This window comes from Echiichthys vipera (genome assembly GCF_963691815.1).
Source record: "Echiichthys vipera genome assembly, chromosome: 5".
Taxonomy (NCBI): Eukaryota; Metazoa; Chordata; class Actinopteri; order Perciformes; family Trachinidae; genus Echiichthys; species Echiichthys vipera.
The window spans coordinates 4,887,674-4,905,205 of record NC_139830.1 but is presented as its reverse complement, the minus strand read 5'-3'; the positions used below and the strand labels follow the sequence as shown (position 1 = coordinate 4,905,205).

General features: G+C 43.7%; 1 protein-coding gene across 4 annotated transcripts in view; it reads right to left on the bottom strand.

Annotated features, from left to right (window-relative positions):
* LOC310947256 (chloride channel protein 2-like) overlaps positions 1–17,532 on the bottom strand; it is a 177,887-nt gene that overhangs the window by 16,690 nt on the left and 143,665 nt on the right. For 2 of the 4 annotated variants that reach the window (XM_083914027.1, XM_083914028.1), the window contains 4 exons: positions 15,232–15,343; positions 13,541–13,611; positions 13,029–13,097; positions 140–178 (listed from right to left, as the gene is read on the bottom strand). In XM_083914027.1, the coding sequence (XP_083770153.1) occupies positions 140–178; positions 13,029–13,097; positions 13,541–13,611; positions 15,232–15,343 (291 nt within the window). The remainder of the gene's footprint in view (positions 1–139; positions 179–13,028; positions 13,098–13,540; positions 13,612–15,231; positions 15,344–17,532) is intronic. The other 2 variants (XM_083914029.1, XM_083914030.1) reach the window with 1 other exon arrangement.

Genomic DNA, 17,532 nt, shown 5'->3' with positions numbered 1-17,532 from the left:
CATCACCACTTGTTGCAGATCAGAGGAACACTAATATAACTGTATTTAACTGTATAAGCTGTTTCCTGATTGGCTGCTGTACTCTAATTGGTTGTAAAGTGTGTGTGTGTGTGTGTGTGTGTGTGTGTGTGTGTCTTACCTCTCTAATAGTCATGTCATCCTCCACATCGACGTCGTCCTGCAGACAAGAAGCGACAGCAGAGCAGTCAGTACAGTAAACAAAGATATTCCGCGTGTGAACTAAATGAAGGTATGGTAAACAGTTTGTTGACAAACACAGATGTCGAGTTGGTTATCATCTCATTAAACACTCTGTACTTTTTCTACTGCGCCCCCCCCGACTGTGCACAGAAGGTGAAAGGACATATTTAAAAACACATAATCACCGGTGCATCCCATCGTAAGTGTGATGCAGCGCTGTCGACTTGAGACAGATGGACAGAAATGGGATACAAGTCCTACAGTTCATTTAATGAGTGCGGGGGATGTGATGTATGAGACGTCGGAGCAGATGATAATTAGAATGATGGATCTGCGGTGCGCTCGGAGCTCACGGCTCATGACTGACAGCTGCATTTTGAATAGCTGGAGTCAAACTAGCAACCCCTGTGCATTACGGATGAGTACTCAGGATACTTCAGAAAGCTGACTGATGGAAAAAAATCAACTGGGTGTGTGTGAGAGTGCGGCTGCAGGGTGTGTATGCAGCTCTACGTAAGTGTGTGATGGGCTGTGAAATACGATTTCAAAGAGTTTAGTCATGTGCTCGAGTACAGGTATTTACTTTCTCAGGAGTCACTGTAGGAGAACATGCGTTAAAGGGAGAGAGAGAAAGGCAGGGTGAGTGTGACCCAGGGGCTGATGGGAGCCCTGAGCTCATTTATCCTCATCGCTGCGGTGGCCCGACCTGTCGGTAACCCTAGCAACTGTTGCTGCGGGGTAGAGAGAAAGAAGTGTCCTACTGTAGCCTTATGCAAGCAGAGGCCAGAAGTGCTTGGAGTCGATGAGACAAAACCAACACACACGCACGCACGCATACACACACACGTACACGCACACGCATCTACAGCACTTTATCTCTGCTGTCTCACTGATCATTCTGCTTGTCACAAGGGCACTCTGAATGTCGCCAAAACACACTGGTGTGCAGGTGTAAAATGTAAACTAATGAGAAATGGAGAGATTTTGAGACACACACAGATAGAGAGAGAGAGAGAGAGAGAGAGAGAGAGAGAGAGAGAGAGAGAGAGAGAGAGAGAGAGAGAGAGAGAGAGAGAGAGAGAGAGAGAGAGAGAGAGAGAGAGAGAGAGAGAGAGAGAGAGAGAGAGAGAGAGAGAGAGAGAGGAGGAGGTTGGACTGTGCATGCAAAATAGGTGCTTTCAGAGAGATTAGCTGCTCTATTAAGAGAGCAAATCTCTGCTTCTGGATACATGAGTTAGGCAGAAGTGTGTGTGTGTGTGTGTGTGTGTGTCTGTGTCTGTGTGTGTTGTGTGTGTTAATGGGAAGTGGGTTTGCAAGCGACTGACAATGAAATCAGAACAACCGTGTGGGCATATTCAAATAAGATGTGAGAGTGTGAGAGTGTGAGAGAGTGTGTGTGTGTGTGTGTGTGTGTGTGTGTGTGTGTGTGTGTGTGTGTGTGTGTGTGTGTGTGTGTGTGTGTGTGTGTGCGCGCAGAGGCATGTGAGAGGCTCCAGAGTGCTGACAAAAGGCCGATGAAGCTGTATTGCTTGCTGCGCTGTTTCCCTGACCAGACAAAGATTAGAAAGGTCCGCTGCTCTTCCTCTTTCCCCCTCTCTTCTCCTCCTCCCTGCAGCTATCCATCTTCGCTTCCATCCTGCGAACCCAATCAGTGGCAACCATCCAAGACTCGGTCAGCAGAGGAACACACACAATCTACCACCAAAGATTGCTGTATCACACACACACACTCTTCAGGATTATGTAGTCGGCTAAAGCGTATAATGAAGAGAGTTTTATGATTGTGCAAATCTGGATAAAAAGGAACCCTCCCTCCAGGATACCTCCTTTTTTTGAACGCTTCCAATTTTGCTGAAGGGATGGCTTAGCATCTTTGTCTTCTAATCTTAATCCAAAATCTGTCTCTTCTGTCTTTGAAGGGTCGGGTCAGAAAGTTTTTCCGATTTTTGTGTTGCCAGGTTTTGAGGCGTACGTATCTAAAAAGTCTGCTGCCACCCTGACACAAAGGAAGTGAGTGGAGTTTTATCAGCATTGTAGGATTGCCTCTTCACAAATGCTGACTACAGAAGGATTCAAACATCGGCAACAACAAAAAGTACGTTACTTAAGTCGGAGAGGCTGATGTGATGGGCGACTGTGTGTTTGTGCACAGGCTCCATCATCTTTAGTCTACCTATTTTTGTTTTACAAAATATGCAAATTAATATTTTTTTCACTTCAGATGACATTTTTTACACAAGTCAATAAACAAATTGACATTTTGCTATGATGGTTGTTTCTGATGGCGCACTCACACTGTCCTTCCGCACCGCGCCCCGGGCTTTAGGGTACTTGTCCCCCCTCCCTCTCCCCCCGCGCCCCAGGCCCGGTTGTAGTCACACTGCCTGGGCCTCGCGCAAATGCTTCTTGCTGTCCATACGTCAACACGCCGTAACACGTCACACGCATTGATCGCGTGTGTGTGGCTTTGTTTACAAATCTTTCCATAGACCTCAGAGTTTTTGTGCGTCTTTTCGACTGTTTTTGAATCTTTTCATCGGCCAAATCTGCAGTAAACACTCCACCTCCGCATCACACCAACGTGAACCTTTCGCCGCCGTTGTTGTTGTTGTTAAATGTCCGCTCATGGTCCGTCCTTCTATTTTCCCTAAAGCACGGGGCACGGTACGGATGGACGGTGTGAGTGCGCCCTGAGCGACCCGTGCCTGTTCATAGTGCGGAGAATTCACGGCGAGTGAGCGGGCCTGTTGATGATGTTCCTATCATGCGCTTGCCCAAACTGGAAGAAAACAAACCTCAGAGGGTGAAGAAGAAAGGTGATTTAGACAAAGAGGCCAAGAAAATGTCTAACTGGAGAGATGACAAGATTGGGGAACTTCTGTCGGTGAGGACTCATGCCAAAATCATCAGACAAGTTCAAGGAACGGCAGAAGACTTGCTCTGTCACCGCGTCGTTATCTTACGTCACGTCCTTCCTCCTGCTCTACCCGGTGCCCCCCCATTGCTTAAACCAAATGAAGTATCTTCAGTAAGCGAGAACGCATCTGACACAGAGAGTCTCCTGTTGTGTGATACAGGGGTGAACGGGAAACTGCTTCTCCTGACATATTCCCAAATTCAAATGTATCTGTAATACATTTGAATTGTGAATCTGTAATCTGAGTGAAAACCACTCTCGCCAGTCTTTCCATAGATGCTTTCAAACGTGAGGAATACTTCACCCCAGGAGAGAATCTGATATCGAGCAACGAATCAATTCACGAAACAAATTACACTCCGTGTGTCACACTCATCTTCTCCAGATAAGTTCTCCCCTCCTGTGTTGTCTGAAATGATTTAGGAAATGAAAAGTTCATCCCCGTCCCCTGAATATTCTTCCTATCAGATGCTTGAAGGACAATTTTAATGGAGTCAGTGCCTTTGTTCTACAACTTATAACTCGCTTCCCTTGAACGTACTTTCAAAGTGCAAACACTTGACCCCGGTGATTTTAATAATGAACCCTATTTCATAATCCCACTTTCTCGCTATATGATGTTTGGGAAAAAAGTGTCCAATACTGTAATCTCTTCTATTTTTCAATTACATTTTATTTAAAGTGCCAAATCATAACAAAAGTTATCTCTGGACACTTACAGAGTAGGTAAAGACCACACTCTATGACTTATTTATGATTTACATAGACCCAACGATTCCCCCGTAGAGTACGGTGGCAACAAAAACCTTCCCTATAACAGACAGGAACGTCAGACAGACCCAGCTCTGTGGAGGACGGACATCTGTCTGCACCGGTTGGTTGGTTGACAGACAAAAGACGGAGAGACAGACACACTTCCAGAGAAGCAAGCAACCAAAGAGTAACAGTAACTATAATAATATCTATAGTAATGTGAATATGACTTATATGTGATGGCGGTTGATACGGCAGAATAGTAGAAACAAGCACAGCTAAGGTTATAGATTATAATACTAGCAGGAATGGTCATGCAGGACCACGGCAGCAGGCACCACCACGATCAGCAGAGGCCAGCCTATTTTTTAAGTGAGGACTGTTTCATTCAGATAGAGATCATCGCAACACTGAGACCTTTAAGCTTTGAGCACTGGATCGACCTGGAGTCCCATTTCTGGCGCAGGATCTCTTGAGTTGCCTTTGACTTAAATCCATCACCCATCAAGTTTGCATGACCTGCGTGAGTTCTTAGTTAATGTTAGCTACTTTCAATCTTACTTAACTGGGTTGCACCATTGAAACCATGAGAATGTCATCGCTGGTATAGATAATTCCTCACTTTAGATGGGGTTTAGCAAGCTAACACCAGTTTTATCAGTTGGTTCAGTTTTGCACCTGGCAGATGTTCGCTGTGAGTATTTAGTAACAACTAATGATTGGAACTCATTTGTGTTATTTGTGAATATCCACGATGAAAAGCTGGTGAAGATCCCAAACATCTACTTCTATTTTTATGCTGATGACACTACGATATATTTGGCTGTTCTTAACAATAGAAAGGAAAGACACTGCACTTCCATCTAAACTGCACAATAGCCATTTATAATAGAAAATGTGCATAAATGTTATGCAGCTGGATGCCAAAAACCCTGAAAAGTGTGTAATTGGCCTTGGCAGAAGAGGCTGCAGATGTCACAGTGACTTAGCTCATTATCTCCCTGCATCACTGATAATTGTTATTCTTCATAATAATGCTGGATAAATGCCTCAAAACAGTCCATGAAAGCATTAAATCATTAATCTAAAGCTAATCACTCTTGAGGCGACACGGTGGTGGTTAGCTCTGTCGCCTCACAGCGAGAGGGTTCCTGGTTTGAATCCCGGCTGGGGCCCTTCTGTGTGGAGTTTGCATGTTGTCCCCGTGTCTGCGTGGGTTTTCTCCGGGTTCTCCGGTTTCCTCCCACAGTCCAAAGACGTGCAGGTGTTCGGTTCATTGATGACTCTAAATCACCCATAGGTGTGAATGGTTGTCTGTCTCTGTTTGTCTCTATGTGTCCTGTGATAGACTAGCATCCTATCCAGGGTGTACCCCGCCTCACACCCGATGTCAGCTTGGATCGGCTCCAGCCCCCTGCGACCCCGATAGGGACAAGCGGTTGAAAGAATGAATTATCACTCTTGACCTTACATCCATCTTTATATTCCTAACAAAAAGCAGCCACGAACGTTGTCACTGGTTTTAAGATCCGCTCTTCTGTCACTAAACTCATCTATCAATTTAAGTGGTTGCTGTGAAAGTTGGACAACTGAACATATACATTATCTTTGAGATACATTATCTCAAAAACAGAGAAGGTTTTAACGGCTTTCTCCGCTTGTTTTTGTCCCTGGACCCTTGTTTTCCCATGCTGTCCACAGTAGGTAATACTGAGGCACTGGAGCGTGAACAACTAAACAGCCACACACACACACACACACAGACACACACACGCACACACACAGCCACACACAGTAAAGGCAAGTAGCAAAGAGGACACATATTCCTCTACCAACACTTTATTGCAACTTATCTTTTCTCTCTTGTATCGAGTGTATGCATTGTCCCATGTAAGTATGTATATGTCAAAAAAGAAGGAAAGAAAGACACACACACCCGGACAATCTATAGAAAAAAATATATATATCTCAAAGAAATAAAGCGGGAAAGGCGAGGTGCCAAAAAAAACGAGCCCACAAACCATCATAAATAACGCATGCAGGCATTGCGAAGACGCAAGAGCGGGGAGAAAAATAATGAGAAAAACAGCCAGGAGAGACCGAGAGGCTGGGTGGCATCATTTCTCTGCAACAGACTACTGATGTCATTTACCCTGCATCAATATTTCACAGCCTAGATGGAAGAAGAAGGAGGAGGAGGAGGAGAGGGGAGTGGAGGAGGACGGATGAAGAGTTGAGAAGATGGACGAAGAGCGCGAAGCATAGCTACAGCGATCAGAGCAGATCCAGAGTCTGAAGGAGAACTTTAAGAGTGGAGCTGAAAGAAAAGGGAGGGGGCGGAGAAGAAACGTGATTTCTCTTCTGCCGTGGGGCGGTTACTCAGAAGTCTTGGGGGGGGGAAAATGGGTACGTTTCTTTGTCCATACTCCTGCTCGGGTCCACTGAGCTTTGACGCATTCAGAGCGCCGCTCTGCCACGTGCACACTGTTCATAATGACTCCTGATGAAAGGAGGAACAAGTCCACAGGCTTACTGTGCTTTAAATGCGCACACACCAAGTGCTACAGGGGTTTATTACTAATTAGCTCACTGCGAAGCAATAATGACTAACATGCTTCTAGGGCCACTTAACACATGCAAAAATGCTACTGTCGTACCATCTGTCTCTGCAGTGACCATACAGTCTGCTCCTCGTGGGTACACCTAACAAACCACTGTGTTATATTCAATTACAACCAGCTGTGGCAGATGACGGCCACTGGAGGCTTGACTGGTGTCAACTAATTAGCGCAAAACATTACAAAAGTGTATACAGTAGGTAAGACATAGAGCCACATATTTTCTATTTCATTATTTAAAAGTTTTCTTGTGTAACTACTCAGGGTTAAAACCTTCCAGTCAGTGCGTTTGCATTCACAGCAGTAACCGGAGTATGGGCTTACACCGGTCAAGTGAATCACCGGGTTATGTCAGTTCACCAAGTACACATGAGCGGGGAAGAATGGGAAGAACGACGGGAGTAACTCCACCTTCAGGCGCTTTTGCGAACGTACAAACTGGCCTGAATGCGGCTTTTTCTTCCGCTTGGACGACTTTTGGTCTTCTGGTTGTAAAGTAACTCCCCCATGGCGAACTCCTCAGTTGGTTTAAAAGGTAAAGCTTGTGTAATCTGCTGTTGTTTTTGGCGCCGCTGCTTCCTGATCTATTCTATTAAAGGGTCAAAAATCACTGCAGCAGAGTGAGGAGGGGCAGTTGTTACCTGCGGAGTACAGTATGTGCACATACGTAACCCGATCTAAGGTGTGTACATGCATGAATACTCCGGTTCCTAAAGTAGTTATCTAGGTCTGTTAACCGGGTCGAGGTGTTTACATGGCGTAGGGATATGCAGGGGATAAAAGTGCTGAAATTAAACCTTATAAACGTGTAAGCGCTGCTTTCCTGTCAAACTATTTCAGGAGATAGATTTGTTCCCCACGTAATTAACATAATACTGTAGGTGTAATAAAACATTCCCAGGAATAATGCAACATGCTGTGGCGAATCAGTAACGAGATGATTTATCACGTTTTGAATTCCACTGAACTGAAAACTGTGGCGTGATGGCTTCTGAACGTTGTTTTTTTTAAGGTAGTAACGTACAGCAGCACCCCATCGGGGGCAATCAATGTGATTAAACTGACAGAGTGCAAACGTGCTGCGTTCTTGCACAGACACAGTCTCAAATAAGAGACGGACCACGTAATGAGCAGCGCTTCTGCTGAAAACGTGTTGCTCCTAAATGCACCACTGAGCGCCACAGGAGGTCATTCTTACCTGTGGCCATTAAACTGTACAACTCATCTCTTTAATTATCGGACTCTTGACTACTTAAAAACAAAACAAAACAAAATATAAATATCTCAGATTGTATTTTCACACTCACTTCAGATTGTTTACTTGATTGTTTATTATTTATTTGTACTGTATTTTATTGGCTATTTATTAGCTACTTTAGATTTATTTTAATTGTATTTTATTTTAATCTTTACTTTATTTTATTTCTACTTTATTCATCTTTATGGCTTGTTTCTACTGTGCACGGAGCATTGGAACGAAAGAATTTCCCCCCGGGGATCAATAAAGTATTCTGATTCTGATTCTGATTCTGAAACTAGTGCATTTTGTTTCGATTCATCTTTTTTCATCACTGCGGTTGGAGAAATGCGTTTCGTCATCCAGTTCCTCAGATTTAACACAGCCTCCGTGGTCTTCTTCCTGCCGCACAACACGAGCTCTGTGGTGTCATAGTGTGAAATAGATGCCTGAGGGGTTCACATTTTTTTACGCCACCAGAGTGACTAAAACACTTCCGACCGTCTCTTCTCTTCTTCTAACTGGAGAGATGAAGAGATATCAACGGCAAGAGACCTGGGTTGTTTATGCCCAAACTACGAGCTAGCTCTGTCACCACGGTGTTATCTTACGTCACGTCCTGCCTCCTGCTCTACCTGGTGCCCCCCTATTGCTTACAAGCCCATTTTTTGCCACCAAAGTGACAAAAACAGTTCCGACCGTCTCTTCTCTTACTAATTTTGTGTTTTTTGTTGAGTTCCTCAAGGCACTTTTGACTTGTTTTAAGGAACCAAATGTTTTAACCTTTTTTGTGGTATTTCATAGCCGAGAGTTTAAGTTTAATGGGAGCGGTGCATGATTTAACAACACAACGTTAGCAGTGTTTTTCCTCACTTATTCACAAGATGCAGACCTCACAGTGTAATTTATCAGCTGTATACTAAAGGGTTTACACGCGGGCCCTGGAGCGATAGATGAAGAATGACCTGACGCCGCTCTGTGCTTGTGAATGATTGAAAATGTGTACGGACTTCAATAATTGTCACTGACATGTGAAACTAATGGAGCTCCTTAAGTGCCTCAAGTATAAATCATTAACAGTGCTAATAGAGTTACACAGACACAATAATGAAGGGGGGGGGGGAGAAGAAAGAATGGTGTGTTTTTGGAGTATATTCACATTCAAGTGATGTTGGGGAAACATTTCCATTAAGGTCTGATGTTAACCTGCAGACTTAGCAACTTTGGTGGATAAAATCAAGTCAGTTTTTACTTTGAATTACCTGTTTTTTGGCGTTTGTCTCTTGTAAAACGTTGTCTCCCCCGAAGTCAGCGGTCTGTTAACGTGTGTTCAGATTGAATGCAAAGCAAATTTTAGATGCACACGGCACTGGGACAGAGTCAATAGAAGAAACATGGGCAGTGTTGGGGAAGAGACTTGGAAACTATAGCTAGTGAAGCTACAAGCCAATTTTCATTTTAACACTGAAGCTATTTTACATCAACATGGAGCATCTACTGCTGGGTAATGTCATAAACAAATGCATTACAGCTATTATCATATTACTGTTAGCTGAACCAATGTATCATCATTCTTTTGTAAAGTAATATTTGTCAGAGAACCCCGCTACTTAGTGGAAATGATTAGCTTGATAGCACTATTTTTAAAGTAACTAAGCTACTGGCCGCTCCTGGGAAATGTAGTTTAACAAGCAGCAACAATGGACGTGAGAGGGCACAAAAACATACAACCATTGGCTTTAGGAAGAGTGAACTGAGGGAAAAATGTATCTGCAAGAGTTGGAAATGTTTCACCTTAAAGGGATAGCTCGGATATTTTCAAGTGGGTTTGCATGAGGTACTTCTCCGTAGTCAGTGTGTTACCTATCGTAGATGACGGTCGACATGCCTCCAGTTTGGCGAAGCAGACACGGAAGTAACGAATACATTTTAGTCAGCTTAATAAAGGCGCACCTCAACATTAGTTTAAGTGTATGCTACAGTATATTGAGAATAGTTTTACTGCTCTACCCTGCCATCAAACTGCCCCTTTTCTTTTATATTCCTTTTTTATGTTCACCTTAGCTTTCTGCTAAATCTTTGCACTTTTAACGTCTGCACTGTTTTTATTATTGTCTGTGTTTTTATTCTCTTTGTCTTTCTGTAATGCATTTTAATTCATGACATGTTGTGCTGTGAAGCTCTTTGAGTCTGCCTTGTTGCATTTCCTTGCCTTACGTTGCCTTACCGAAGAGTAACTGAGCAGATCAGCTGCCTGGGTCAGACTCTCCGCACTTAATGGAAGAGACAACAAACACCAGAAAATGAGTGATCATGACTGCGACGACAACATACCGTTCACTATGGAGACGCGGAGTTATGTACCAGAGTTTATAGAAGCAGCCAAGCAGAAAACGCTGTCTGATAGCTAAGTAAAGTGGTTGGGGGGGGGGGGGGGTTAGGGGTTAAAGGACTTGGTGAAAATAAATGTTTTGAGGTACTTTTTGAACATAAGCAGGGACGGGGCGGAGCGGACATGGAGTGGTAGGCTGTTCCAGAGTGTGGAAGCGTTGACAGAGAAAGGCCTGTCCCCAAAAGTCTGCAACCTGGTGCGGGGGGTGGCCAGCAGGTCCTTGTCAGAGCACCGCGGGGAGCGTGACTGAGTGTAGGGGTGGAGGAGATCTGTGAGGTATTGTGGTGAGAGCCCGTGGAGAGATTTGTAGGTGAGCAGGAGGATCTTGTAGGTGATGCGTGACTTGACTGGCAACCAGTGCAGCTAGGTGGTGCTGCTGTGTCTGTCCACATATACTTTCAGTAATAAACTGATTATGGATAAAGTACCTCAAACAACCCCACTTTAAAAAAACCGAACTATCCCTTTATGCCAAAAAATGTGGGCTCAACTCAAGGGGGAAAAAAGAGAGGGACTAGTTCCTGTGTTTCTAGAGTCTGGGTGTGGCACTGAATCAGTAGCGAAGTGTGGCGAGATTTAATAGCTGTGACTTGAACAAACACTGTAAAAGATCATCAAGACAAAGATCCACTGTGTGTGTGTGTGTGTGTGTGTGTGTGTGTGTGTGTGTGTGTGTGTGTGTGTGCGTGCGTGTGTGTGTGCGTGTGTGTTAGAGAATAAGCTTTAAATTGAAAGTCAATATCAGGCCTTGCATCGTTACACTCGGAGTGAAACAGAAATGTTCAGAAGAGAAGTGGATGACATGCTCACCCCAAAGTAACTCTTTAAGATGGGCGGTGGCTCCTAGTGGATGAAATGACATCACATACGATGAGTGAGAAAAAAAAAAAAACCCAATCTCATGAAACTTAATGTGACTAAAGATCGATTATGAATCGCTTAAATCACTGATGCGGATAAATGGACAAAGATCAAGTGTGTGAACATATTGCCACTGGATGCGTGATTGTGCAGCGCTTAATAATGTTTGATTTTTCAGAAATTGATGTCTGATAATTTGTCATGCAACGCTGGAATGTTCTTGTGTTCGTGTAAATCATTTTTCTCAATACACAATCAGACGCTTGTTGCATTGATTGACATGCACCGCTGCTGGTGGGGATGCGCTCGCTGGTAATTGGACAGCGGGCTACATCCCTAGCTTGTGGTGATATTTTCCAATACCTCCCGGGACTTCTCATGCATCATCATTTCATCTGAGCTGGGGCTGGAACGCTGTCATTCAAATACCTGCTTGTTCCCTAATGAAGAGATATGAGGCTCCTATCCGGATATTTAACGCTGCATGCACAGAGGAACCCGCCTCAACACGGGTGCCTCCCTACTGCAAATTAAATACTACAGTTTCTTTCACCAGTTTTTTTAAAAAGATGCAATTTTTAGTCACTCCAGGAACAAGGCCTGCCCTGTGAGGCCGTCACTGATTGGACACCTCGGGTGACACAGCTGATGATGGACAGCACAGCATGCTTGGTTGAACAGCCTCCTCCTTGTAGACCACTTGACCACAAATCCACCACACATTGGTTTTAAATGTAATTTGATCATAAGTTTCCCAGATGAAAATGTTAAGTGTGTTTCACAGAAGTGCGCTCTTATGATTTCTGTTCATCTATTGGTTTTGTTCCACCTGTAACCACACCCGACAGTGACGTCACAGTGTCCTGGAGTACACTTTTACACTACTGCAGTCAGGTGAGAAATGAAAACACCGCAGGTCAAACAAGGAGTGTTAAATTACTCTTTGAATTTTTAACACTTTGGGTCTCATGCATTACACTATCTTTTATTTTACAAAACTCTAAAGCTGTGTTCAGACCGGATGCGATGGCTGCGTCAAGATTACGTCAAGGACACTGTACAAAAGCGATCACACATGATTTTAAGCCTGGCGACGCAAATCTTGGATTACATGTGATTTAAAACACACAATGTCACGTCCATTGCCTCATTGCGCGAGTTGAAAATATTGAACTCTTTAGGAGAATTTGCGTGCTGCTCGGGGTCCGAGTCAGTGAGGAGGTTCCAATTCCAGGTAAGTTGTGTGAATATGTGTCTGTTACTTGTTTGTAGATATCAGTTGGGCTTTATAAACAAACATAGCACTGGTTAGCACTAGCATAACTTCCCATTTAGCACAACAGGCGTAACTGCAACAACACATTAACGGTGGCTATCTCAGCCATGTTTGATGAGATATATGCGGGTTCGCAACGCTCCAATCACTGCATCTGCACGACGATGATCCAAATATGGTCAACCGATGCAACACCGACGTTTGTTGTTATTAAATTCACATCCGGTCTGAACGCAGCTGAAGGGTGGTCAGTTCTGTGGGAAACTGGTGCACGGCTGGTAGTGCTGTGCAATACTTCATCTTTTTAACTTCATCTTTTTTGATCGTACCACTAGGAGGAGCAAGATTTTTTTAAAGATCGACACATAATAATGGCTTTAAGGACCCAATTATGAAAGCACATTGTCTGTGTTGCCAGTTAAGAGTCGTGGTATTTTAGTTGTCAAGTGTTCTCTATAACCTCAACTGACCATAAGACCAACGGAAAGAGGTTAAGCTGAATGGATCCTAGCCTTAGCCAATCACGTAAGCAAACTAGAGGCAGTGAAAGGTCAGTAGGCGGGATTACAGGTTGTACAAGGAGGAGAGGGTTCAACACTTTTTGGCACGATGACACAGACTGGCTTTGGCTGAGCCAGGCCCAGATCTCAGTCCATCGGCATTTGGGATTAGCCCTGGAATGGAATGGCGGGGTGACAATTTGTTGATTGGCTGATGAACCTGTTGCCGGACGGATTCCAGGCATTTGGGTAGCCTTGATCGGTGGCTCTTACCACAACGGATATCCGGACCCGTTTGGACGGCCTCCTGAGCTCAGGAGGGCTCTCCACGTTGTTGTTTTTCTTCCAGGCGACCAGAGACAAGCACACAACATTAAGAACAACCTCAACGTCAGTTTGACTTTGCAAAAAAAGCTTCCTTGCAAAATGCCACTCTGACATGACCAAACTTCACTGCAATACTGGGGGAAAAAATGTAGTTAAAAACGTATTTCTACAAATCAAACCATTTAAAAAAAAGTCTTGCAGGATGCGATGCTGAGACAAAGTGAAAAGCTTTTATATTGAGGCTGACTGAGACACTGAGTGTGTATTCTGTGTGTGTGTTTGTCTGTTTGTGTGGGAGGTACTGTACTGTAGCGCGTGAAGGACTGTATGTGAGAGATAGCATAGGACTGTGTGGGTGTGCACAATGTGTGAACGGCAGGATGTGTGAGCCACTGTGTGTGTGTGTGTGTGAGATGGTGGTGGTGTTGGTTGCATTTGAGGACATGGCTCTCTCTCACCTCCAGGCCTTCTGTCTCTGGACTGGCGCAGAACAGGTTCTTTAAAGCAATGCCCGAATTATCATTCGGAACTGAAAGAGAGACAGAGAGAGAGATTAAAAACAGTGAAACGATCAGATGTCTTTGGTTTGTAAGATAAGTCCCATCTAAAGAAGCATTACAAATACAGCTGCATCATCTGCAAAGAAATCTGTTTGTGGATGAAAAGAGAAGACCAAGATCTTGCTTTTCAAACCCATAACTAAGTATAATAATATATATATATATATATATCCACACTAGAGTTTACTTTCAAAGGCAATTTCAACCTGGCTGTGAACAATCTCAGAGACAAAGGTAGGAAGACGTTTTTTAGTTCTGTGATTTTAAACTTCGCTGCTGGTTGATGTTCTGGGAGACTGAGTTTATTTCTCACTACCTGCAGAGTTAACTTTTGCATATAGTCTCGGCATCATCATTGCGACTCATTGCGATAGAAATCCCATGTGTCCCGCTAGCAAGCCAGAGCTGACATTTTCCGACATATTTACCGCTGAAAAAAATGCTATTAATGCCAAATATATTGTTTTTCCTTAATGAGAAAAATGCTTAGTCGTTTTGTCTGAGCTGTACACCGGAAAGTAAAACCATAATATGTGATATTTATGTTCATTGTTTAACCTGCTTTTGTGATACTACACTCAATGACACATTATAGTTGTTGTCATTATTAGCATCATTAAATTATTACCGTATTTTCCGCACTATAAGTTTCACCTAAAAACCTTAAAATGTCTCAAAAGCTGACAGTGCGTCTTATAATCCGGTGCTCCTTATATATGGACCAATATTGAGCCACAACAGGTCTCCAACTACGGTGAGCAGCCGCCGACTCTATTTTCCCCCGTAGAAGAAGTAACGCGCGGTGCATGTTGAGATATACGACTGCGTGAAGCGTGCCGTTTCATTTCCATGTGTGTTTGTGTAAAGAGCCCAAAATGGCTCCTGTTAAGAGACACGCTTACGACGCAGAGTTTACACTCAAGGCCATTAGTCACGCAGGAGAACACGGGAATAGAGCAGCAGCCAGAGAGTTGAACATGAACCAATCAATGGTGCGGAAGTGGAGGAAGCAACAAGACGACCTCCCCTGACTGTTTTGTTGACGTTCCCTTTAGCGCAGCTCCATCTAATGGATGCAGAACGTAACCCCAGCCTCAACTGTAGCGTCTGTTCTATGCGCCTTATAATGTGGTGCACCTTATATATGAAAAAAGTTTCAAAATAAGACATTCATTGAAGGTGCGCCTTATAATGTGGTGCGCCCTATAGTGCGGAAAATGCAGTACTTGTTACCGTGTACAACAAAATTGCACACATTTGAATCTGAGAGACTGAAAGGCGTGTACTGTGTTGAGAAACAATAGAGTTGGGTGAAGAGGGTTTTTTTTGGTTGTCAGTAAGTTCTAAAATAGTTTTTTCATCATGTGAGAGACAAAGAAAGAGAGAGGGACACGGAGACAGACAGAGAGAGAGAATAATAGGTGCAATTAGTGTTATGTGAGTTTAGAGACAAAGAAGCCATTACTGACACTCCTTCCGGATCTATTAAATCTACTATTCTTTCCCTTTTTGATTGCCTCATCCGTCTAGTGTTTGGAAAGTCTTCCCTCATGTGTGCATGTGTGTGCGGGTAAGCGTGTGTTTCTTACTGGTGGGGATCTCGGCGGGTCGCTCAACCACAGAGGATCTCTTCAGTGCGGGTTTGAGGGGCTTCTGAGGGACTGGGCGAGCGGGACTGAAGGATGACTCCTCAGTAGAGATCTGCACACAAACACAGACGCATAAGAAACAGCACTCACCAAAAACCCAATCCTGCTTAAGAGGTCAACCCCTCTTTCTTCTTCCGCGGACTCATTACACAAATGGATCTACTTCCTGGGAGTGATGAGATGGAGGCAAATCAAAAGGAGGAAAACGTAGAAAAGAAAAACCTAAAAGAAGAGAAACCAGCGGGAGGTCAGAGCTAAAATAAAGTTTCTTGTTTTGGGCTTGATGTGAAATTTCATGACTTCAATAGCATTTCCGTGACCTACAAAAACCGTTTGTTGAAAATGCTTGTTAGAAAAAACTAGTTCAAAAATATTCAGCTGTAATTCTGTGAAGTTGCTCGTTTGTAAAGTCATTAATATTCTGATATAATCGCCTGATATTGTCTTTTAATTTAATATGGGACATCGGCTAGCTGGAGTTTATGAAATGCTCGTCCCATGTTTTATTTATTCAGTCTTAAGTTTTGCGTAGTTAACAGTAATCCCCAAATAAAAGTAATTTTATTACGTCTTATGAAGGTCACATAAAGCGGTGGGTCAGCCTATATTATAGAAGAAGAAGAAGAAGAAGTAGTACTTTATTTGTCCCGCAACGGGGAAATTCAATTTTTACTCTATTACTGTTATTCATGTTACACACACACAGGCCCGAAATACACACACATGCACAGACAGGACCTATATACATGCAATTAATGGAGAGATGTTAGAGCGAGGGGGCTGACAGTGACCGGCGCCCTGAGCAGTTGGGGGTTCGGCACCTCGGTAATGCCCAGGAGATGAACTAGCACCTCTCCAGCCACCAGTCCACGCTCCATTCATGGTCCACACAGGGACTCGAACCAGCGACTCTACGGTTCCCAGCCAAGTCACCTATGGACTGAGCTACTGCCGCCCCAGAAATGTGCAAAAAAAGTTTTTTGCTAGTAAAGGCTGGTATTTCAGAGGATTCTCCGCCATGATCAGAGCAAAACAAAAACAAAAAATCCTCAATTTACTATCATGAATAGTGATCAGCCATCAGGAGGATAAAACAAAGACATTGGTCACACACAACCGTTTAATAACACTGATGGAAGCAGCACAGGAAGACATGGAGAAAGTGGGAAAGAGAGGGGAAGAAGACATTAAGTCAGAAGAATAAAAAAAAAGGTAAAGCAAGAGAAATCGACACACACACACACACACACACACACGCAGACACACACACGCACAGACAGACAGACACACACGCGCACACACACACACACAAACACGCACACACACACAGACAGACAGACAGACAGACACACACACACACACACGCACACACACAGGCGCACACACAGGCGCACACACACAGACAGACAGACAGACAGACACAGACACAGACACACACACGCACACACACACAGACAGACAGACACACACACACACACACACACGCACACACACAGGCGCACACACACACACACACACACACAGACAGACAGACACAGACACAGACACAGACACACACACACACACGCACACGCACACGCACACACACTCTTCTTATTACAGTTATTGATGGCTTAATAATACATGCTAATAACGCTCCAAGCTATCCGTCCACCACACACACACAAACGCAGTGAGTCTCACACTCGCACCATTCTTCTTTTTCTCATTAAAGGACTCTTTAAGTGCAATGGAAGGATGAATGAATGAAACAGAGCCTGTAATGTTAAACTCCCCCTTCTCTTCTGTTCCTCCATTAAATGTAGAAAAGGGAGGATGTCCCAAAGAGTCCAGCTGGGTTTTATTTGATCTCTATGCTTTAAAAATGTAATTTTCAGCCATGCTGGTGGTCCTTTATGGACGGCATGTGGTGAGACACTTTGGTCCAGACTGAATTTCTCATTGGACCGATCGCCATGACATTTTTATTGCATGATGACATTAGCAAACGTTAGCTAACTCACTAAATGGTGAACATTATAAATATCATACAACCTTGTTAGCAATGACATGTTATCATGTTAGCATGCTGATGAGGGCTTTGTATTGGCAAGAATCTGGTGATATTCAATTCAATTAAATTTTATTTATAGTGCCAAATCATAACAAAAGTTATTTCAGGACAATTTAGTCCAGTTAGAGTAGGTAAAGACCACAATTATTTATGATATGATTCGGTATATTGCGAAACAGTAAGCTAAG